This window comes from Rhincodon typus, chromosome 6 (assembly GCF_021869965.1).
Source record: "Rhincodon typus isolate 14 chromosome 6, sRhiTyp1.1, whole genome shotgun sequence".
Taxonomy (NCBI): domain Eukaryota; kingdom Metazoa; phylum Chordata; class Chondrichthyes; order Orectolobiformes; family Rhincodontidae; genus Rhincodon; species Rhincodon typus.
The window spans coordinates 14592626-14616936 of record NC_063337.1 but is presented as its reverse complement, the minus strand read 5'-3'; the positions used below and the strand labels follow the sequence as shown (position 1 = coordinate 14616936).

Below are 24311 nucleotides of genomic sequence, written 5' to 3'. Positions count from 1 at the left end.
AAGGTGTGCAGTCCCAGAACACCAAGCATCCCTGTTGTCTCTCATAATACTTGTTTGCCAAATGAAATAACACAGAAGTGTCAAAGCGTTGTGTGGAAAGGAAAAGAAATTGGTTGTTAAATTTTGTAGCTGCGCATAAAACAGCATCAACAATACCGGAGTCATCAGAATACCAGTGCCAAAATTCACACATAGAATTTGACATTACGGAAATTTAATTCCCTGGATCTGTGCAACTTGCACATTGTAGTGCGAGTGTAAATTGTCACCTACCAAAGCAAGACTGCTAATGCTTACATTAGATTGTGGGAAATCAGTCACGTTTTTATATAATAAAGCACAATTTGTCTAACATTTTTCCTGCTCCCGTGTGTCTACTGAGGGATGTTTGTTGGGCTAATGGTCATCTCCGACAGTCCTTTCAATTCTGATAAGTGTGCATTACAAAACATTGAAACAACATCCTATATCCATGATTACTGTGCCTTTCACAAAAATGCTCAGAATGTGTTAGGATAATAATGTAACAACACAAATCTGTAAAAAGAAATCAGACAGTGGAAGTCTTAACAGAATGTCAACACATCAAATACCTTTAGTTATCATACACTTTTCAATGTTGACAAGTTCCTCCTTGAAGCTTAGAAAGTATTTATGCAGGGCCCACACAAAAGACTGGTATGTCCGAAAAGGGGGTTCATTAAACTTTTTAGAAGCAGGTAAGGTTCCAAGTGAGCTACTTTCAGAGCTGTGTCCAATAACCTCATCCATGAACTTTTGCAGTCTGAACACAACTTGCCCATATGCTGCTATCTGCTCCAATACTGCTCTCAGGCAACTCTACAGAAAAGGGAAAATAGTTTAGCCCACTGACCGGAGGAAGCACATAACCTCAACCACCATATTTGCTGATCACACTTGTTTCAATTTGCTAATGCATCAGCAGCAAACTCAAGACAGGAACATCATATTTAAGCAGACTTCCACCACTCCATCTATTTGGCTAAAGGAACGCTTAGGCAACTTGAGCTATTGGAACAAATACGCATTCAGAAAAATCTCAAAATTAAGCAATAATCTGTTGTCATAAGTAAACAGAAGATTAATGTAACCAGAGAAAGTACATTTTATAGTGAAAACATCCTACTAACACAAAGACACAAAAACATAAAAATTGTTCCCTCAATCTATTGGATGGGGTAACCGGATATGAACAAATGAATATGGAGTAGTAGGCCATTTCCCCCTTGAACTTGCTCTGCTGTTTGATAAGATCATGCCTGGTCAATTATAAGTAATTGGAAGGGAGACAAAACCAACACAAAAAACCTCAGACATCAGCAAAATGCTGGAATATTTCTTTCAATCCCACAAGGTAAACAAACAATTTCCAGGAGACTACTACTGACACACAATACATCGTTAGACATACTGAACACCTTAGTTATCCAAAATCCGTAGGGTAACAAAATTAAACTACAGCAAATGAGAAATGAAACCAGAATTATAATGGAGTTGATTAGACTTTGTATTTTGGACTTGACTGTCAACTAAATAAACGAGTGGTAATCCTAATATCTTTAACTCTTCGGTGTTGCTGTGTCAAAATCCTGGAATTTCCTTCCTAACACTAATTTTGGGGTCCCTATAGCAAATGGACTGCAGCGGTTTAAGAATGCAGCTCACCACTACTTTCTCAAGGGCACTTAGGGAAGGGCCTTAAATGCTGACCCAACGAAGTCACATCCTATGAATGAATTAATAACATGTTAGAATGCATTTCCACCAAATAATAGCATTAGTTCTTCAATCTTCAATAATGCAAAAATAATAAGATACTAAGTCTAAATGGTTCACACAGGACATTTACCTTATAATTCATTGCATTTCAAAAGCTTTGAGATGCATTGACATGATGAGGCATTGAAACTGCAAACATTATAAAATTAGACACTTGCTAAATCATATAGACAAATACGACAAAGTTTGAGTTTATTCTTCAATATAGTGGTGGACTCTGATATTTATGACTGGAAGAGCAACAACACCAACTACAGTAAGTTATATTTGTGTAGTGCCTTTACCGTAATAAAAAGCTTGGTCGAATCAGTAGGTTCTTAAAAGAGAAAAACGAGGTACAGAGTTGGAGAACTGGAGTCATGGTATTCTAATGCAATGGGCTGAGGCAGCTGAATGTGAAGCTCTCAGTGGTGAATTGATTACAATTGGGGATGTTCAAGGGACCAGAATGAATGGAGGCCAGATATCTTTAGGGTTGTGGGCCTGGAGGACAGTACAGCAATGAGGAAGTGCAAGGCCTTGGAGAGATCTGAAAAGTCAGATGAGAATTTTAAAATCAGGATGTTGTCTGACCAGGAACCATTTAGTCCCTGTGCACAGCAATGACAGGTGAGACAGTCTTGGTGGCAATTACAACTTAAGATCGTCCAGAGGTCTGCTGCTTAAGTTTATGGAAAGTGGTTAACAAAGTTAACTTTTTAAAGCAAATTTTTTTTCTCAGAACTAGAGAACTGTTCTGGATTAGAGTTTTTGTCAGGCTGAATTAAGGCTGGCTTGTTAATTTATTGCCACAGTCAACATAAAGAGGATTGGAAGTGTAGACATAGTGGTTAAATGTCAAATTGAAAAATCAATTCTCTCAGCACTCACTAAAAGATTCCAAAACAAGGAAATAACTATCATGGTTGGTCTATCAGCTGTTGACATGGCATGAGGAACAGTGATATCATAGGAATGAAAACAGGAAGTGGTAAAGAAACATAGCAGGTCTGGCAGCATATATATGGAGAAACAGAGAGTCATACTAGACCTGAAACGTTGACTCTGTTTCTCTGTCCTCAGACCTGCTGACTTTCTCCACCACTTTCTGCTTTTGTTTCAGATTGTCAGCACATTGCAGAAATTTGCTTTCATTTGAGCAAAATAATCACATTTGGATATAAAGATGACTTTGCACTTAGATAATGCCTCACTCGTCATCTCAAAGTGCCTTACGGCCAATGAAATATTTTGAAGTGTATTAATTTTTGCACTGTGGGAAATGGAACAGTCGATTTGTATACTGATAGCTACCACAAAAAACAATGTGAAAATGACCAAAATTGTTTGTTTAAGTGACTTTCACTGAGAGATAAATAATGCCCAAGGCACCAGAGAAAACTTCCCTGTTTTTCTATGTCCATCTAAGTAAATGGAGCCACAATTTAACGTTTTACCTGCCCTTCAAACAGAACAGCTTTCGCTCAGGACATTCCACTCAAGCGTCAGCCTACAACTGAATGGGATTTGAAATACAATCTTCTGAATCAATGAATAACCAGCAAGATTCCCTTTAAGGGAATTACATACCTGGGTCAGGTGAGCAACCATGATGTCAGTTCTCACCGATATCTTTCCATCATGCAATGTATACATGAAAAGTTTATTAACTCCAGACAACAACCTACATGCAAAAAGAAATTTTCCACATTAAAATTTGCACAATCCATTGATAGTTCATGGTGAAAAGTTCAAATAAATTAGATTCTCTAAACTAGGAATGTGAAAATTCAGTTGTTACAAAGCTGTACACACTTTCTCTTGTGCTTATACAAATTTACTTATTTTTTGCTCCCTGTGTGCTAAACAGAGAAAACAGGAAGGGCTATTCAGCCCAGGAAGCCTGCTGTGCTATGGGAATGATCCTTTATTTCAATGCCATTCTCATACTCTCTTCCCATATTCACAGGCATCCTTAGAGACTAGAAATCTATTTATTTCTTAAATATATGTTCAGTAACTTCTGCACCATGGCCTTCTGTAGTAGAGACTTCCACAAAGTGATCGGCCACCCTCTGAGCGAAGATGTACTTCGTCACCTCAAACCGATACTGCTGACTGCATATGCCACCCCCACCCCACACCCCCAAAGGGGTGGGGAGGGTGGTGCTGATGGTGGAGGGGACATCAAACCTGCTTCCACTTTGTCTGGACAGAATTCTGTCATCATTTTATATGTTCCAATGAGATACCCTCTCACTTTTCTAAATTCCAGTAAACACAGGCCCAAATGACCTAATCTCTCCTAATACAATAAATCTGCCATCTCAGGAATCAGCCTGGTGAACATTCGCTGTACTTTCTCCATGCCAAATAGATCTTTTCTTACTTAAGGAGGTCAAAACTGCAAAGCATACTCCAAACGTGGTCTCACTAAGGCACTGTATGGCTGCAGTAAGAATCCATGGTTCCTGCACTCAAACCCTCTTGCAATGAAAGCCAACACACCATTTGCCTTTCCAACTGCTTTGCAGTAACTACATGCTTGCTTTCAGTGGTTGGCATACAAGGACACCATGGTCCCTTTGTGCAACCCCTTTCCCGACCTATCACCATTCAAATAATACTCCATTCTGTTTTTTCTACCAAAATGGACAAATTCACACTTATCAATACCATAATTCAACTGCTGTGCATTTGCCCACTCACTCAACTTGTCTAAATAGCCTTGAAGGCTTTTACATCTTCTTCACTATTCAAAATCCCATCTAAATTTTGCGTCATCACAACAAAATTGGAAATATTAGATTTCATTTCCTCATCCAAATCATTGATATATACTGTGAATAGCTGAAGCTGAAAGACTGATCACTGCGGTACCCCATTTGTCACTACCTTCCATTCCGAAAACACCCCATTTTTTCCCTTATTAATTCTTAATCCACACCAAAAATCACATGCTTTGCTTTTTGCACATTAATCTCTTATGTAGGACTTCATAGAAAGCAAATATTCTGAAAATCCAAAACACACCTCATCCACAGGTTCTGCCCCAATAATCTACTAGTTACATCCTTAAAAGCCTCCAATAGATTTGTCAAATATAATTTCCCTTTCATAAATCCATGCTGACTTTGTGCAACCTCACTGATATTTTCTAACCGTCCCATTATCACATCTTTTGTCGATTCTAGCATCTACCCTACTACTTATATTAGGCTAACCAATCTGTATTTCCCATATTTCTCCCTCCCTCATTTTTTAAATGAGTGAGATTACAATTGCAAAGTTACAATCTGTTGCAAGTCTTTCAGAATCTACAGAATTTTGGGAGATGACAACAATGCATCTTTGGTACCCCGGGATGTAGATTATCAGGGCCAAGGGATTTATTAGCTTTGGCCCCATTAACTTCTCTGGCACTTCTTTTTTCAACTAATGTTAACATCCTTCACAGTAACCCTGCTTCCCTTCCATTTCTGGGAAGTTATTCGTGTCTTCTTCCGCGCAGAGAGAACTAAATTTCTTGTTTCATTGCTCTGCCATTTCCTTGTTCTCCATTTTCAGTTCTCCCATTTCAGAGAGTAAGGGGCCTACATTTTTTGTCATTAATCTTTTCCTTTTTACAAACATATAGAAGCTTTTACAATCTGTTTTTCTTTATGTTTTTGAATGTTTACTCTCTTACTCTATTTCTTCCCCGTCAAGAATCTCTTGGCCCTTCTTTGCTAAATTCTAAACTGCTGCCAGTCCTCAAGCTGCCACTTTTTCTAGCAATTTACACGACTTCTCTTTGGATCAAATACTATCCTTAATTTCTTAAATTTTCTTAATTGTCAGCCATAGTTGAGCCATTTTTCCTGCTGTTTCTTTTGATCAGAAGGAATGCATAACTGTTGTAATGCATGTGTTTGTTCCTTAAATATTAATCCTTGTCTGTCCAATACCATGCTTTTTAAACAGTTACCCAGTCTATCATAGACCACTGACCAATAGAGTCATACAGCACAGAAACAGCCTTTCAGCCCAAATCGTCCATGCTAACCAGGTTTCCTGGCTCATATCCCTCAAAACCTCTTATCCATGTACTTGTCCAAATGTCTTTTAGATGTTGTCATTGTACTTGCTTCTACCACTTCCTCTGGCACCTCGTCCTACATAATGCACCAAGCTGTGTGTGGAAAAAGTTGCCACTCAGGTCCCTTCTAAATCTTTCCCCCTCACCTTAAACCTATACCCTGTGGTTTTGGATTCCCCTATTCTGGGCCTGGCACTTCTGTTGTGTGAATGTTATTTGTTCGTTATAAGCCCAAGCCTGAATGTTGTCCAGATCTTGCTGCACATGGAAATGGATTGCTTCAGTGTCTGAGGATTACACAAAACGAAACAAGAACTAGCTCAGCTTTCTTTGCATTAGGTCAATCATTGCTATTTGTGCAACTTTGCAGTACTTCCCTACACTACAGCAATGACTGTACTTCAAAAATACTTTTTGAATGGAAAATGCATTGCGTTATCCTGAGGTTGTTAAAAAAAAAGCCAGACAAATATAAGATAAGATATAACAAAGCATGGAGCTGGAGGAACACAGCAGGCCAGGCAGCATCAGAGGAGCAGGAAGTTGACGTTTCGATCGGGACCGGTCCCAACCCAAAACGTCAACTTTTCTGTTCCTCTGATGCTGCCTGGCCTGTTGTGTTCCTCCAGCTCCACACTTTGTTATCTCTGACTCCAACATCTGCAGTTCTTGGTAGCCCAGACAAATATAAGATTGTTCAAGTTCTTTCCACTAATGAAACTTACTTAATATTTTGTTATGCAGCACTACCTTCTATCTTCATGGCTTCCATGGCTTAGATTCAGGGCCCTAGTTTCAGACTGGATTGCTTCCTTTTCTATCCCTATGAAAAATGCTATCATATTATTGTCACTGTTTAAATTAATAATCTTGCTGTTACAAATGCTTTGGGATCTGGATATTGGAAACAAAAACAGAAATTGCTAGCAAAACTCAGCAAGTCTGGCAGCATTTGCATAAGTGACGATTGGGGCACGTTATCATTGTTGTGGAAGAGAAGGGGTGAGGGCAGAAGTGCATGAGATAGGCTGGACATAGCTAAGGGCCCTGTCAACGACAGTAGCAGGGAATTCTCTGTTGAGGAAAAAGGTGGACATTTCTAAAGCGCCCCACCCACCCTATAGAAGGTGGCACCATTAGAACAGAAGTGACAGAGATGCACAAAATGAAGTACGGGATGGCGTTCTTACACAAAGTAGGGTACGAGGATGTATAGTCGAGGTAACTTTGAGAGTTGGTGGTTTGTATTGGATATTGGTGGCCAGCCTACCCCCAGAAATGGAAACAGAGATTTCAAGGAAGGGAAGGGAGGAGTCAGAGATGAACCAAGTGACGGTAAGAACAGGGTGGAAATTAGAAGTGAAATTGTTAAATTTTTATAATTCCAAATGAGTGGGGTAAGCAGCAGAGAAAGAAATGTGGGTGGGGCCCTGAGTAGGATTAGAACAAGGAATGTTCTACATATCCCACAAAGAGACAGGCGTAACTCAGCACATGGCCACACCTTTGACCTGAAGAGAGTGAGAGGAGTTAAAAGGGAAAGTTGTTCAATGTAAGGATGGGTGAAGCAGTGGAGGAGGATGGGGACAAGTCAGGCCCTTTTTCAAGGAAGCAGCTGATGGGGATGGACATGTAGAGGGACTGCATGTCCATGATGAAGAGGAGACAGCTGCTGCCCACAAACTGGAAATTTTGAAACCAATATAAAGCATCAGGTATAAATGGGGAAGAAATAAAAAAGTCAACAGGAGATAGGATTAATCCCTGCTCACTGCACAAAATCAAACCTGGCCTATTTCCTAACTTAGTTCTTCACCTTCGGAAATTCATCCACAACAGTATCATCATTAATGTGAATCAAATAAAAACCAAAAAAACTGCGGATGCTGTAAATCAGGAACAAAAACAAAGTTGCTGGAAAAGCTCAGCAGGTCTGGTAGCATTTGTGAAGGAGAAAACAGAGTTAACGTTTCGGGTCCGGTGACCCTTCCTCAGAACTCATTATTAACCATTATTAATGTGGTTTGCCCAATCTACATGTAGATTAAAAATCACCCATGATTACAACAGCACCCTTGTTGCACCAACCCCAGTGTGGAGGTGAGCCACTGGTGCCATGGGCTTGGATCTCACTGCAACGCCCTGAGAAACTAGGGTGTTTTGTTTGTTAGTTACCCATTTTCTCCACACTTTCATAACTTCTGCTTGTTCTTTTCTGGGTTTTATTATGAGAGTCTTGCTTCGTATACCTCAGTATATTTAGTTCTTGCTATTTTCTTTTCTCCGCTATCCATTCATTCTAAGTGCTAGCAACTTCAGTCTCATTTGCCATAGGGATCAGCTTGAGCTCAGTGATAGCACCTGTGGTTCTGAAACAGAAGATTATCCTATTTCCAATAGTCCAGGACTAGCACAGCTACCTAATTACCTGGTTCTACACATAAACAACCTCATTATATTACACAATCACAATTAATTGTACCACATCGTTACATAACTCTTATTCCATCTCAAGTATCCACATTCTTCTTCTAACCCCTGTTGTGCCAGCTAGATGGCGAAAACATACTGGTGTTAACCAGTTCTAGCAGCTTGTATTTGAACTGTTTATGAATTTTATTGTATTTTACCCCTTTCGTTTTCACCCGAACTAGAGCAGCATGTTGCCAGTATCAAAATAGTTTTAGAGCTATAAAGTCACTTAGGAAATTTCAACTTAAGAGTGTCTGTGCCAACATCCCTGGAGAGCAATCCAACCAGTCCCACTCCAACACTTGGTGTCTGTAGTCCACAAGTTTATTTCCTTCAAGGGCACAACCAAAATCTTTTTGAAATCATTGATTGTTTCTGCATCCACCACCAGCATGGGCAGTGGGTTCCAGGTTGTTAACACAAGTTGCATAAAAAAGTTCTTCCCCACATTTCCCCTGCATCTCTTGCCCAAAATGTTAAGTCTGATTCTGCTAGTCCTTGTATAATCAGCATATGGCAAAGTTTTTTAAAATCCTTGTCTACATTATCTAAGCCAGAGATCATCATGTATACCTTTATCAAAATTCTGCTCAATCTTCTTTACTAAAGGAAAACCCTAGCCTTTTCAATTTAACCTCATAAATAAATTCCCCATACCTCAAGTCTTTCTGATAAATCTCCCGTATACCCCCTCTAAGGATTTCATATTTTTCCTGAAGAGCAGTGAACAATACTCTAGTTGGAGATTAACTAGAGCTTTATATAGATTCAGCAAAACCTCCTGCCTTTGTACGCAATCTTTCTACTAATGAAGCCCAAGCTCCCTACGCTTTGCTAATCACTCTTTCAATATGTCCTGCCAACTTCACCAGGGCTAGCCATGGATCTGAAACACAGAAGGGCACAGTAACCAAGACATTGTGGCTACCTGTTTAACAGCAATAAGGGACTAAGTCACAGCTTTCCACTTCAAGAGTTGTATTTGGAGAAAGCATTTGGCTACCATTAAAATATGAAGAAACCAACCAAATTCTCAAATTAACTAATCTGTGTTTACTCACATTGATCCTTCCAAACAAAGATGGAACAGAGCAGACAGGTTGGTCGTACGCTTACCAAAAACCAAAGAAACTGCCAAAAAGTAAAAACATTTAAAATGGGACTGTTTACTGAAAAGATTTCTACAAGGTGAACCCAAATTATTTGCATATAGATAAGGTCTTGCATTCAAGATGAATAAAATTATAACCCTTAGCAAAAATTCAAAGTTTAAAACATTTGTAAAATTCTCCAGAGTATCAAATGACTGGTACTTACCACAACATTTCTCGTATCACTTGGGTTTCTGTAACAAGCATTCGTTCATCTGAGTAATATAGTGGATCAGTATTGTACAAGTGCTGTTCCCTAGACAGTAAAGTTATGCCACAATCAGGTAGGAAAAGTATTCATATTTTCAAACAAAACCAAGAAGTTGGATATCAAACTACTCTATTTAATAAATGTTATTTCCCTTGTTAAATAGAGCAACTCATTTGCTGTTCTGTAGACCTCAGCTAGGATGTTAGCAGATTAACAATTAGTGAGTCAAACTGGCCATTCTTTACATGAGCCTGGATAGCAAGTCTCACAGAAAACTAAGGAGGCCATGCAGATGTGCAAAGAGCCTGCACATAAGAATTAGTAGTGGGAGAAGGCCATTCCCTCTGCCCCAGTGTTCAATAAGATCATGGTTTATCTGATTATGGCTCCACTTTCCTGTCCATTTTCCATAACCCTCAATTCCCTCATTGATCAAAGATCTAAGCCTTGAACATATTCAATGACCCAGTCTCCACTGCTCTGCGGAAGAGAATTCCGAAGAGTAATAGCCCTCAGAGAAAAACATTCTTCCTCATCTTCATCTTAAATAGGAGACCCCTTATTTTTAAAACAGTGATTCCTTAGTTTTCAATGACTCCACAATAGGAAACATTTTTTAAACATGTGCCCTATCCAGCCCCTTCAGAATCTTAAGATCATCTCTTATTTTTCTAAATTTCTAAGATTATAGTCCCAACCTTTCTTCATAGGACAATCCCCATTTGAGGAATCAGTTCAATGAGCCTTTGCTGAACTGCTTCCAATTCAGGTACATTCTGCCTGAAATAAGATGACCAAAATTGTCTGTAGTACTCTAGATGCATTCTTATCAATATTCTATAGAATTACTGCAGGAACGTCACTTATGCCTGAAAGGTTAAAATCTCAACTCAAAAAAATAAATATATTCAATGGTTGTAGACTCACAGAAATAGAGTTTGAATTGTCTGAAACTCATGCCTAGTCACCAGGCCCATGGCCCACAGCAAAGTACGTAACAAGACAGACTGTAAAGATGAACACTTTTTTTTCTAATATTCTATGTTTTAGTTTATTTTTCTGTGTTTAAAGGTGGCACTGGAAAGTGGCAACACTATACAACACTTTTCACTGTATTTTGTAACAAAATACAAAATACCACACACAAATCAAATCAAAATTACAGGTTCTAATCTACTCAAAGAAATTATGACCCTACGCATCATGTGCGGCTGCAAATCAGCATTCTTTTATGATGTAGGAAATTGCTGCCCAAGGTAATTATTAAAAAACATTGGTAACTATTTTCTTACCAGACAGCAGCTAAGTTGGAGTGCAGGTGAAAGCTGTGATTAAATTTAGACGCTTTAGTTGTCCAGTACTGAGTAACCACATGCTGCTCCAGCCACAAACGTGCTTCTGGTTCACCAACTAGATCAAGACAAAAACAAAACAGTAATACACATTGTTTAGCCATTACTTTCGATTTCAATATTTGAGCTAAAATAATTGTTTGGAACAGTCTGCAAATGGAAGACTTCACAAAATAGTTCTGTTTTACAATATTTCCTAGAATTGAAAATGAGACAGAATACCCTGAATAGCGGAATGGAGATTCATGTAACCCTGACAGGAGACTGGACCATGTGCTTTCATTGTAATAAGGAAGGAGTTGCAGGCCAAAACCTACGGAAAATTAAATGGCAGTTTTACATATTAAAAAAATGACAACTGATTTAATGGTTAGAAACGGACACATTGCATCAGAGATATAGAAAGGGACACAGAAGCAGTTGTTGTGAAACACAGGGAAGGACTGTTTATATGCTAGCTACAAGTGCAATACTAGTAAGATATGTTCCCTGTTTGTAGAGATGAGTCTTAAGGAGGTTTAAGTACCAAGGAGTCAGCAGAGGGTGCTAGAAGACTGAGCAGAGCAAATTTCAAAGGTATATTGAAATCTTCGCATTTATGCGGCAAGATAAAGGAAGAAGGAAGACTATTGAAAAGCCAGTGGAGTGTGGAACTGAATATGGAAGCCTAGGTGTCTGCTGGGTAGGCGGCACAAACAATCTTTCCTTTACTTTGAAGTATTAGTCGTTTTATGTAATGTTCAGCCAATGCTGATTTTAGTTTGTTTTGTTACTAGGAAAATCTTAAATCTTAAAATCTTGTGTTGCTATTCTTTCCATCGGTCAATGGAAAATTCATCTCCCCTTTTAAAAGTTATCAGTTCATGGGGCTTGTAATAACATAAATTCTAGTGTTTTTCAATCTCATAGCCATTTTTTGTATCTACAGTTCAGATAAGACAAGCAAATGACACACAACTAGAGTATTTGTCGGCTTTCATTCTGAAACAATTAGTTGGATGCATGAAGATCTCCAACTTATTGACTCTAAACCTGCAACAGTATACAAACATTCCAGTGCTCATATATATTTGCAGCCATATACACAGCTCAAAATTCTCTCTGCATAACCTTTCTTTTCCACACTAATGATGTAAAACTGACCAAAGAAGGTTCCTCTAGGGACAAGGTTTCTGAACTACCTGACTCTTTGAAAGGCAAATCAGGATCTTGCGGAGCCCAAGAAAACAGAAAAGATGAGCCAGAAATGGTGCTAGCTTAGTTAAATTGCTTCTAAGCCTGGGCTTCTCAAAGTGGGGTTTGGGACCTAAAGCGCAGTCACGATCTCTGAAAAAGAAATGCCTGACCACCCCCACACTCCAAACTTCTAGACCTTCTCCTCCACCATCTCCATCAACTGTGACAATTCTCAAACTTCAAAATAAGGTCACAACAGAAAAATATTCCGGAGACTGTTCTAACCACTGGTGAAAAACGAAATGCTCATCTGTCATAAAAGGTTTTATGTTAAATTCATATCTATGTTCAGGAGAATATTACACATTAATATGCAGCATATAAACATGGCTATAAATTCAAATACTTGAAGAGTCCAGTTGAATTACATCTATGTTACAGATGACTTTTTATGCCCCACCCAATAATCTCCACTTCTGTTGTATAAATACATCACAAATCTCTGGGGCTCTCTAACATTTCAGATGTAGCCATTTTTCACATAGACTGAAACAGTGACAATCAGTGAGATCATAGATCATAGAATCCAGTGGTTCTTCATTACCCATAAAATCAATTTTTAATCTTTTCTAACTCCCTAGTCTTGGATTCACTGCTCAGATTTAACCAGCACAACACAGATTTGGGATCAAACCTAGGTTCTTCTTGACCTATATGACCCAGTTCTGCAGTGGACTGTGCATTTATGTAGTAAGCCACTGCTCAAAGTCTAACTTTCTACATGTACTCAGACCAATAGGATTAGCACATGGCCTGAAGACTAGACTTTTACAAAACATACCCTTGGAAGAGGCATGTGGTGCGACTTTCTTGATTTGTGCTTGTTCTTCTGGTGATGTTTTGTCGACCTGAATTCCAGAATCTTCTCTACTGAGGGACTCTTGGAGCTCCTCTTCATTTTCTTCTTCAGACCACTCCTAAATAACAAAATATTTATATTGCAACTCAAAGTGTCATTTTAGAGAGGTAGTGGCTAGGGAGGAGAAGGAGAAGAACAATGTCGAATGGGAAAAATACGCAGAAGTGACCAGAAGCTTAATTGAAAAGGTGGCTTTCATAAAAGAATGCATAGTGTGAGAAAGAAATAGGTTTAAAGAGGGAGTTTTAGAGAGGGTAGAACTGAGATTGCTCAAACTTCTGCAACTAAAGTAGGTGAACATTTAGAGGATTAGAATCAGCAGGTCCAATTGTGAACATGAAAACATATAGCTACGGAAAGTTGCAGACATGGAATGGACAAGGACATGAAGAATTTGAAATTGACACAGGATTTTAAGTTAAATGTGTCAGGGACAAGGAAGGGGTTATACATTTGTTTTCCTAAGTGTAGGACAGAATCTAGCCAGCATACCTTCTGACAAATTGTAACTGAGAACGGGTAGAGGATGATAGAAAAAATGGCTACCTTTGTGACAGAGAAAGCAGCTGTCAGTAATGTAATGACAGCATCTTTAGGGCATGGACAACAGTAAAGCTGAGAATGTTGCAGAGAGTGACCTCGATATGGATAGAATGTGATGTTTCAAGCTAGATTGGTTGGTCTTGTACTCACGGGAGCTTAGAAGAATTTGGCTCACCACGTATATTTGAGATAGATTTGTAATCTTTAAGGGTGTGACAATGTAAACTTCACAACTTTAATAACTTCACGGGTTGAAAGAATCAGCAATAACTTTTTCTGCAATAAGCTGTTTCTCAAGATGAATGGGACAAAGACAAGCTGTTACACAGAAACAAAGCAATATTTGAATTAACCATCCCTGGGAAGAATCAACATAAACAAACAACCAAACGAACAAACTTTTCCTGGGAGAAAGGAAATAACAATTGCTTTGACACCTGTTTGATAAACAGGATGCTTTATTACCACAAAGGACAACTGACTGTCCTGCAAAAGAATTTAAGGAGTTAACTGCAGGAGAAGCTGTGTTTTAAACAGACAGGTAACCCCGAAAGTAACACTGAACAAAGGAGCTATTTCTGTTAAGGCAGCAAGCGACGAACTTGGTCTCCAGGAAATGTAATTAATGTTGGGAGATGAAAGAATCTTTTGAATCATCAATAATGTCACACTACAAACTTGAAACAGAGAAAATTGTATCAGAACCCAACACCAGAACAAATTAGTAGCAGAACTTTGAAGAACAACACTGTACAAGGATCGAACTTTGGACACTTCCAGAGACTGACACTGTTGGTGAAATCCTGGTCAGATTCCATCATTAATCAGTTAATAGCCAAGTTGGGTTGTGGGGCTTAACTTGCTTACTTGAGGGGTCTTATTTTGGTTGCTACATGCAATAAAGCTGAAATCACTGTTTCAATACTTAACTGCCCATGGGATTTCTTAATAAGTAGCCAAATTAAAAGTAGCTTGTGGTAATTTAGCTGCAACTAGGGTATCAATAGTTATGGGGAATAGGCAAGAAAGTGGAGTTGAGGATTATCAGGTCAGACATGATCTCCTTGAATGGCAGAGCAGATACATTCAGCTGAATGGCTTACTTCTAAGACTTATGGTCTTCTGAAACAAATGGATGAAAAGTTATCATAGCTAGGCAAGAATTTAGATTTAGGGTTAAAATCATATCAAGCAAAGCAGGCTTTTGTGAGCGAATGGCTGACTCCTGTTCCTCGTTTGTATGTTTCTAAATTAATAAAACTAAAACTAAAGGCTCTGAATCTGAATGTACAGTGTGTTCAGAACAAAACAGATTAACCAAAAGCACAAAAAGATTGAAATAATTACGATCTGATAGCCACTAACTACGGAGACATTGCTGCAAGGTGACACAGTTTGAGATCTGAATATTGAAGGGTACAGGATATTTAGATAGGACAAGAAACCAGGAGAAGATGAAGGGGTGACTATGTTAACTGATGGTATTTGCAAAATAGAGGATGACTTAAGTCCATGAAACCAGGATGTAGAAACAATTTTAGGTAGAGATGCAGAATAATGAAAGGCAAGAACTCAATTGCAGGAATAGTATACATCTGTTGTATCTGCTAGAGTTTAGGAGAGTAAGAGGTGACTTGATTAAAGCATATAAGATCCTGAAGTGTCGTAATAGTTTGGATATCGATAGAATGTTTCCTTGTATCTAGAATCCAGAACTGGAGATCAACATCTGAAAATAAGGGGAGAGGTGCTACTTAAGACAGAGATGAGGCAATTTTATTGCTCAAAGGTGCTAAGCGTCATTCTCAAAAGGCACTGGAAGTAAAGGGAGATGGATAGAGGACATTGTTAAGAGCTGTTATGGCATAGTGATCGTGTCCCTCGCTCTGAGTCAGGAGGCTCAGGTTCAAGTCCCACCTGCTTCAGAGGTGTGTCTTAACATGTCTGAACAGATGGATTAGAAAATATCTTTAGTCCATGGTTATATATTAACAGAATTTTATGAGAAGACCAAGTATTTCATGAGAACGGACTCAGCACTCTTCTGATCAGCTCATTATAAATATGAGCATATAGAAGTCATATAGAAAGTAACCCCAAATTTAAAATGCAACAAACAATAAAATTTAGTGGGCAGGGTCAGGCAGGAAAGTATGTGACTGGTTAAATTCCTCAAATTGTATTGTGGTAACTTAACCTTGAGCTTGTACACTTAGGCAAGGAGGGCAAATATTCAACACATACAAAAAGTGGTCAAAATATCTATTTTCAGGTAACACGTTGGACATTAATGCAACATTCTGGAGTAGACCATTTGGCTCTTCAAGATTGCTCCACCATTGAATAAGAAAGTAAAATGCAAGTTACTATCAGTAATTTTAGACAGTGTTGACTTGTTAGATACACAAACAGGTGCAAGTTGCCTCCCAGCTGGAATAGCATAGCAAGAGTCAAAGGGCAATGAAAGAATAAAATTCAACTATGTTACTCACTGGAGTGTCTGGATATGGGCCAATGTCAATTTCTTCACCTTCCATCAGGTATTTCCCCCAGTCAAAATCATCATGTTGCACTAGAGAAAAACAATACACTTCAGACAGTGGTTCAATGGGTTGCATTTCATCTAGATTTAAAGTTCTTGTTCTTGATTAGATTTCTTAAAGGCCTCATTTTTTTGTAACACACAATGCCATACCTGGACTTATTGTCTTTCTAACTGCAGCATTTTTTGCAAATTCATCTTTCCCTTACTGATTGCAGCCTTCAATTCAGCAGCTTAGTCTCACTCTTCAATATTCCCAACATAAACATTCATTAAGACCTGTCTTAAAACCCAGCTTTTTGTTCAAGCTTTCTTCTACCAATCAAGAATCAAGCATTCCCCCAACACCCTCCAGTGCACCATCTGCTGCGGTCCTTCCAGCCTGCACTTTGTAATTTCCTTCCGAAACTGTCTTGCATCACTACCCTTGTCTACTTCCAACATATTTTTAAAAAGCCAATGTTTTGGCTATGTCTGGTTTCTTTTTACTCTGTAGCTTGCTTCACCTTGGTTTCTATATACTTCTCCTTGAAATGTATTCTGATGGAAGTTGTATAATTGCAAGTAGGTAATTTAGTCAGTTTTTAGCTAGTAGCTAAAAAAATTAAGCAAACTACTTTCCTGCCTTCATAATGGATCCCATTGAAATCTAATTATGCACTTCTGATTTAATATTATTTAACACTTGGCAATTGTCATCAGCAATTATAATGGAAAAGTTAATATGAATTATACTCCATTGCCCATGTATGTATTTTTCTGCAAGACTGCAGAAGCTCATCTACAAAGGGAATGGAAATTCAAAGAAAAAAACTACAAAAAAAATACATCAGACCACAAAATGAAGACAAATAATGAAAACATTTAAAATAACTAACAAGGAAGGAAACACTCCTTCAAAAAACCAAACCAGGAAAAAAAGTGATTCTTGAGGCAATGTTTAAGGGATGCATGAATCCTTCCCCAAAACAGGAATAGAAAGATGATAATTGACACGAGAGCAAAGTATTTAGCTGTTTAAAAAAAATCAGCTATAGAATTCAAATTCAGCATATAATTTGGTTGTGATGTGGCAATACTATGGTTTTAAGAGGTGTATTTTGTCATTTTTTTTTCCTGAAAAAAGCCTTTGAGCCATAGGTTCTGAGCTGTCTCTTCCAAGCCAATAAAGTATACAGCTTTTGAAGCTTTGGGGTTTTTTTGTTGAAGTAGGAACAATAGAAGCAGCAGGAATGGGTGGAGTCAGGCTCCCATAGAACTAAGATTTTAGTTTAGCTTTCAGTAGTTGTTGGGGTTTTTGAAACTGGTTGTGGAAGCTGACATACAGCTCTCCCTCTCTGTGCTAGAAAATCTCTTGGTGTTCTTTTCTCCTGGACTGGAGAAACACTGCATGTGAGACAATCTATTTTAATGAATTTGCCTTTGCCAATGGCATGTTTATGAGAAATTATGTTAGGACAGTTGCTATTTAGTAGTTAAATAATTTACTATTCTGTTGAATTTTACAGTAGTTAAAGTTATCCCAATTCTTCCTCCTTTTCTTCTATTTTAACTGTAGTGTAAGAGTAAAGTGTGTTTTGCTTAAAGCCGAGTAGTGTAACCAACTAAATTACATCTGGAACACTGCACTTTTCTTTGAATACTATAAAAGTTACGGTCTAGGCTATCTCCCTGATATATCTGAAGGGGTTTGGTCTTGTCCATATTAGTGATAAAGGAAGAACATTTCTTCTGGACTTTTACATTTTAAGTATTTCATTTATAATCAACATTGCCCAAGCCTATTTCAGTTCCATCCAAAGGAATAAGGCAGCTTCGTAACAGGAGAGAAACAAAGAGAGATGAAGCTGAATCTCTTCAAGATTACATCATTACTGCAATGTTATAAAACAGGGTGGTTATATAACAACTAACAGTTAGGTGCCAAGGAAATCATCCTTAACTCAATAGAAGCTGATTGAAGGACTTTTAACCAATGCGAGCATGGCAGGTGGGACTGGAGCCCATAACTACCATTGTGCCACAAGACCCTCAAATCAGAAACATTTACAACTATAGTTGGCAAAAATTCAAAACCAAATGGGGAGACCCCAATGGATTTCAAATCTATCACTTGGCCACAACTACACCACTAGATATTTTTAATCAATCCATTCAGACATGTTATGATACACTTTGAGCATGTGAAATATAAATCCAGTAGTGGCACAACCGTCACAAATACCAGTGGGGGTCAATTTAGGCTCCTAATTGATTAGACAAGTTCAGGATCATGTGGCAAAATAGATCACAAAGCTGTGTAATTTTCAGGACCAATTTCTTGCTGCACTTCTTCCTTCAGATAAAGCAGAAAGTGAAATACTGTAGTAAGTGTTTATGTGAAACAAAATAAAGCACAAAGCAAAATTTCTCAGATTGCAGGAACATTTGACAGATGCTCTAAATCTAATGACAAGTTGTAAATATTAAAACTTTAACTTTCTGTTCCTTCTTCCAATTCCTGCCTAACGTTCAGCAGTTTTAGTCCTTTTTAAAAAAGTGAAATCCAAATTATAAATAATAGCAACATCTGCTCATGCTAAAAACGGAGGCCATATAATAAATGGACAGTTGCGTTTGAGGAACGTAACATTTAACTCTCAGAACAGGTGCACACTGAATAAAATGAGCCCAAGCTTCTCAAAGACATTTTCAATTGCTTCAGTTATAGCCAAGTTTTTATTAACCAGTACCTATGGTACAAGTAATGTGCCAGTTGATCAAGAGATCCATGTAATCAGTGAAAAAACACACACTAAGTATAAAAACGTAATGCAGGGCCATCCACATTGTTATACTTTATTTACAGCATAAATCATTTAAATAACAATGCAACTTTCTCTGAAAGAAAACTTAACAACAAAGAGCCTTCTCACTTGCACATTCAACTGACTACTCAGACATTGTGGAGATCTATTAATACAGTGAACATCTGGTATTTCAGGTACATAATTTTTGCAAGTTTATTGAGGGTGCTGGTTCATAAGTATCACTTAAAACAAAGTTTGCTGTACTTCAAGGACTGACATTTGCTGTAAAAGCAAAATCACAAATGAATAAAAGGAATGACACAATGACTCACCCTCTTCCTTCTGTCTTGCCTTCTCAGTGTACTGACAATTAGATGGTGAGTCAGAAAGGGCCAATAAAAAGGACAGTATTGCATAGTGTTCCTTCGTCTGCAACAATTTGAAAGGAAGGCACTTCATTTTAGTTTTACAGGAATATGTCCCATAAAAATAAACTTTTGAGATAAAGATTGCAATTCATCAGTGCATATTTCAAGGGATTAAGAACAAAGAATGTATTCAAGAGGCAACTAGATATAGCACTTGGGGCGAATGGTATCAAAGGTTACAGGGAGAAAGCAGGATTAGGCTATTGAGTTGGACAATCAGCCATGATTGTGAAGAATGGCAGAGCAGGCTCGAAGGGCCGAATGGACTCCTCCTGCTCCTATCTTCTATGTTTCTATGTAAATGCTGACACTAAACATAAAATCCTCAACTTTTATTAAAATGAATAACTTCACCCCCAATTCTCTGATATAAAGACTGCTGAAATACAGTATTACTCTAAGTGAATCAGCTGACTATCAAACCAAGGGCTTTCCTGTTCTGCATTACTCCGAAGTTCATTTGCCTTTCCAATGTATTTCCCTATCTTAAAAGGGACTGACTTCATTATTAAATATGCTTAACCCAGTGAGCACTGCTCAGGTATGAGCCTCAACAAGTGCATGTTTTCATCCAGTTTCATAGGAACCAGGTACATTATCCATTTACGTCACTGGGTAAAATCCTGTACCCACGTGTGGTGAGTTTGGTGGTAATGGGGCATTTAATAAAGCAACAGTGGTTGGTGTTGATCCCACCACCGTCCCACCAATTAAATCCATGGTGAGACTCCTCACTCCACTGCCAAACAAGGCTAAGGGGTGAATTAATGCTGTTGTGCCACATTGAGGGATCAGCATCCAAAGGAAGGCTCAATAATAAACATCCATTGCCAAACTCATTCACCTCTGGCCTGGGATCCATTAATAATCCTAGGTCTCAGATAAGTGTAGTATCAACTGCAGCCACTAATGCCCCAGTGGCTTGCCATTCGATGCAGCTACCAGCCTCCAGAAACATTCTTGACCAGCAGCTCTGGAGGTCCAACACTGGCTTGTCAAGAATCCAAGTGGAACAACTTGCGGGGAGCCCTCCAGAAAATAGTGAACACAGGACTTACACCAGCAGACACCATCGCCTCCATAGAGTTACATCCTACATGATGTGGTTTATGCCATTGTAATCCCTGTCTTATCCTGGCTGCTAACAGTCAACCTGGAACCTTCTTTGCTAGTTTTGAAACCAGCAGCATTAGTATCCCTTACCCTTTTCCCCCCTTGATTTAACAAAATCTGTGTGCATGCAAGAAAAAAAGCAATGCTCAATTACAGAAGTTATTTAGTGAAGAATTTGAACAAGTTATGGTTAGGTTGCAGTTTCACAAAATACCTCTCTGAATGCAACATTGTAAGGATAATCAAAACTAGAAGGTATAGGTTTAATACGTGAAGGGAAAGATTTAAAAGGGACCTGAAAGGCAAATTTTTCAAACAGAGGGTGCTGTGTGTATTAAACAAGCTGCTAGAGGATGTAGTACAGGTAGGTACAATTACAACACTTAAAAGATGTTTGGAAGGTATACGGACAGAAAAGGTTTAGACAGATAGGGTCCAAAATGCAGGAAACCTGGTCAGCATGGACAAATTGGGCCAAAGGGTCCATTTCCTTGCTGTACGTCTCTATGATTCTAAGATGTGATTAGGAGGGAAGGTATCCCTCTACATAATTCATATTTATCAAGTTCTTTAAGGCAACGGATGTCAACTCTAAGGAACAAAACATTTTATTATTTACGACAATTACAGAATGCTGACTGACTGCAACTCAAACACAAAAGAACTCCTTGCCGAATCTTCTTCACATTAAAAAAAACGGGGATAATTGCACTCCCACAGGCTTCAAATTAGTGAGTTTCTAAGAAGAGTGTGTTCTATCTCTGCACCGAGTGAAATTAGTTGTTTGCCAGTATTCATGTAGGTGACGGTAAAGAAAAGCTCTCCTGATTGCTAACGAGAAAATCCTGCTGGGCATACATATGCATGGGGACTGGTTGCGATAATGACCAAACACACAGCTGTCGCAGCACACAGTCGTCGCACCACACAGTCATAGAGATGTACAGCAAGGAAACAGACACTTCAGTCTGACTTGTTCATGCCTACCAGACATCCCAATCTGACCTAGTCCCATTTCCCAGCATTTAGCCCACATCCCTCTAAACCCCTCTTATTCATGTACCCATCCAGATGCCTTTCAAATGTAGTAATTGTACCAGCCTCCATCACTTCCTCTGGCAGCTGATTCCATACATACACCACCCTCTGCATGAAAAAGTTGCCCCTTAGGTCCCTATTAAATCTTTTCCCTCTCACCTTAAACCTATGGCCTCTACTTTTGGACTCCCCTATCCTGGAAAAAGGACCTATCCATGCCCCTCATGATTTTATAAGTCTCTTTAAGGTCACCGCTCAACTCCAATGCTGCAGGAAAAATAGCCCAACCTATTTAGTCTCTCCCTTTGGCTCAAACCCTCCAATTCCAGCAACATTCTTGTAAATCTTTTCTGAACCCTTTCAAGTTTAACAACTTGAGCAGGGAGACCAGAATTGAATGCAGTCTTCTAAAAGAGACCTAAACAATGTCCTATACAGCTGCAACATGTCAGCCCAACTCTATACTCGATGCACTGACCAATAAAGGCAAGCGTACCAAATGCCTTCTTTACTGTCTACCCACAACTAGTTCAAGGAACTACGAACCCGCACCACAAGGTCTAAATTAAACTCCATCTGCCACTCCTCGGCCCATTGGCCCATCTGATCAATGTCCCACTGCACTCTAAGGTAACCCTCCTCACCATCCACTACACCAATTTTGGTGTCATCTGCAAACTTACCAACTATACCTCCTATGTTCACAGCCAAATCATTTATATAAATAATAAAAAGCAGTGGACTCAGCACTGATCCTGCGGCACACCGCTGGTCACAAGCTTCCAGTCTGAAAAATCACCACCCTTTGACTCCTACCTTTATGCAAATCTTGTTTCCAAATAGCTAGCTCTCCCTGGATTCAATGTGATTCATCACACTATAATAGCTCACATATTTGTAACATTCTAAATTTTGAGTAGCCTGAGCTGATTTGTTTTTAATCATTATTTGCTGAGATATTAGAGGGGATACAGCTTTCATGAAATATCATTTGAGCATGGAATTCAGAAGAAATTTGAGAGTGAAAACGATGTGAAAGTACAAGCAATTTTTTTTTAAAACAAATATGATTACATTGATCAGTTCTTAAGAATACACAAAATTGTTGAAACAGTGAAGTTCAGTTCAATTTAACACAAGACTTAGATGAAAACCAGTTACCTTTGTTCCTTCGACAGTCTCAAGGGGCAAATCCAGAAATTCATCTGTTAACCTCCGCCAGCTTATAGCTTTAGGGAGTTCTGAATGAATAATCAGTTTTTCGTGGATTCTGAAAAGCAGAAGTTAAGGTCAGTTGACAACATTTCATATCTTCTGTAAAATAAGGCCCACATATAAGTGTATGAAGAAGCTCACCCATCAATCACACGCGTTATTTTCTGACTGTCTACGTCAAGAAATCGATGGAATCTGAAAGAATTAAAAAGTCAAAACCAAATATCATGCAACAAATAGAATAAAAACAGACAAACCAGGAATACAATATTACTTCTTATAAAGCTAGCAAGGATTTATTGGTGGTGGAATAGTCACAAATGTTTCTTTCTACTAGCAGAATTAATGATATTTTTTAAATAAAAGATCATTTTTGTCACATGACATGGTTATAACTATTATACTTTAGCCAAGTTGAAGAGTCGTGCTGTTCCTAATTTTTCAGAATTTAAATTGAATATCAAAAATATGCAAAAAGCAGAACACAGGATGATTTGATCACAGTTATGCCTGCTTGCAGCCTCCAATGTCCTGCTGTAAGTGAAAACCATCCACCAACCACTTGGTGGCAAACCAATGCTGCTTAAGCGAATGCAGTTTTTAAACAAGGGCTTCCTCAGAACAGAAAAAGTTGTTTATGGTTTATAGTTTATAGAATGACCATAGGACATCAAATGTACAGTTGAGCATTCTGAATTTTGATGTCCAGTGTACAGCAGTTCTTCCATATTGGGGCGTATATGCATCCAGCACATGCAAATCGCAACATTGTTTATGGATTAAATTTATATCACTGTGTTCAATTGTGGATCTTCCAAATTTATATTTGCAGCAAACCTCAAATTAGGCATTAAGGAAACAGAAGGTACTTTAGTCAGGTCCAGTCACATACTCCATTCCTCAATCACTAACTCCACTTCTCCATTAGCAACTGGCTGGAGTTGATCCAGCTTCCTTGCAACTGTGATGCCATATTTGACCTCGACATCAGTTTCATAACACACATCAACACAATTGCTAAAATCATCTACATCCACCTCAGTTTCATCACGCTTCTCTCAGCCATCCGCAACTGAAATTCACATTCATAACCTTGTTACTTTTAGACTTGACTGTCACAATGCTCTCCTGGTCGAATCCCCATGTTTTGCCTGCTGCTAATGCAAGGTCATTCAAAACACTGTTGCCCTTGTCCTAACTCACATCAACGCCCACTCACCCATCACGTCTACGCCTGATCTACACTAGATCCTTGTCAAACAATGCCTCAATTCTGAAATTCTCACCTTTGCTTTGAAAGATAAAGATAGGAGCAGGAGTAGTCTATTTGACCCATTGAGCCTTCTCTGCTATTTATTATGATCATGGCTGTTTCTTCTTTCTTGTCAATGTATATGCCTCCTTTTTGCATTTAATACCATCTCTAACTTTCCCATAAGTCATCAATCAAGGGACGATGGACAGGTCAAGGAGGCAGGGATGAGGCTGGTAGGTAGGAGGTGGGG

General features: G+C 38.6%; 1 protein-coding gene across 2 annotated transcripts in view; it reads right to left on the bottom strand.

Moving 5' to 3' along the window:
* Positions 1-24311, bottom strand: part of tubgcp5 (tubulin, gamma complex associated protein 5) — a 52476-nt gene that overhangs the window by 26691 nt on the left and 1474 nt on the right. For both annotated transcript variants that reach the window (XM_048597562.1, XM_048597561.1), the window contains exons 2-10: positions 22948-23001; positions 22753-22861; positions 19345-19441; positions 16174-16253; positions 13061-13196; positions 10984-11101; positions 9647-9736; positions 3370-3463; positions 594-840 (exon numbers count right to left, since the gene is read on the bottom strand). In XM_048597562.1, the coding sequence (XP_048453519.1) occupies positions 594-840; positions 3370-3463; positions 9647-9736; positions 10984-11101; positions 13061-13196; positions 16174-16253; positions 19345-19441; positions 22753-22861; positions 22948-23001 (1025 nt within the window). The remainder of the gene's footprint in view (positions 1-593; positions 841-3369; positions 3464-9646; positions 9737-10983; positions 11102-13060; positions 13197-16173; positions 16254-19344; positions 19442-22752; positions 22862-22947; positions 23002-24311) is intronic.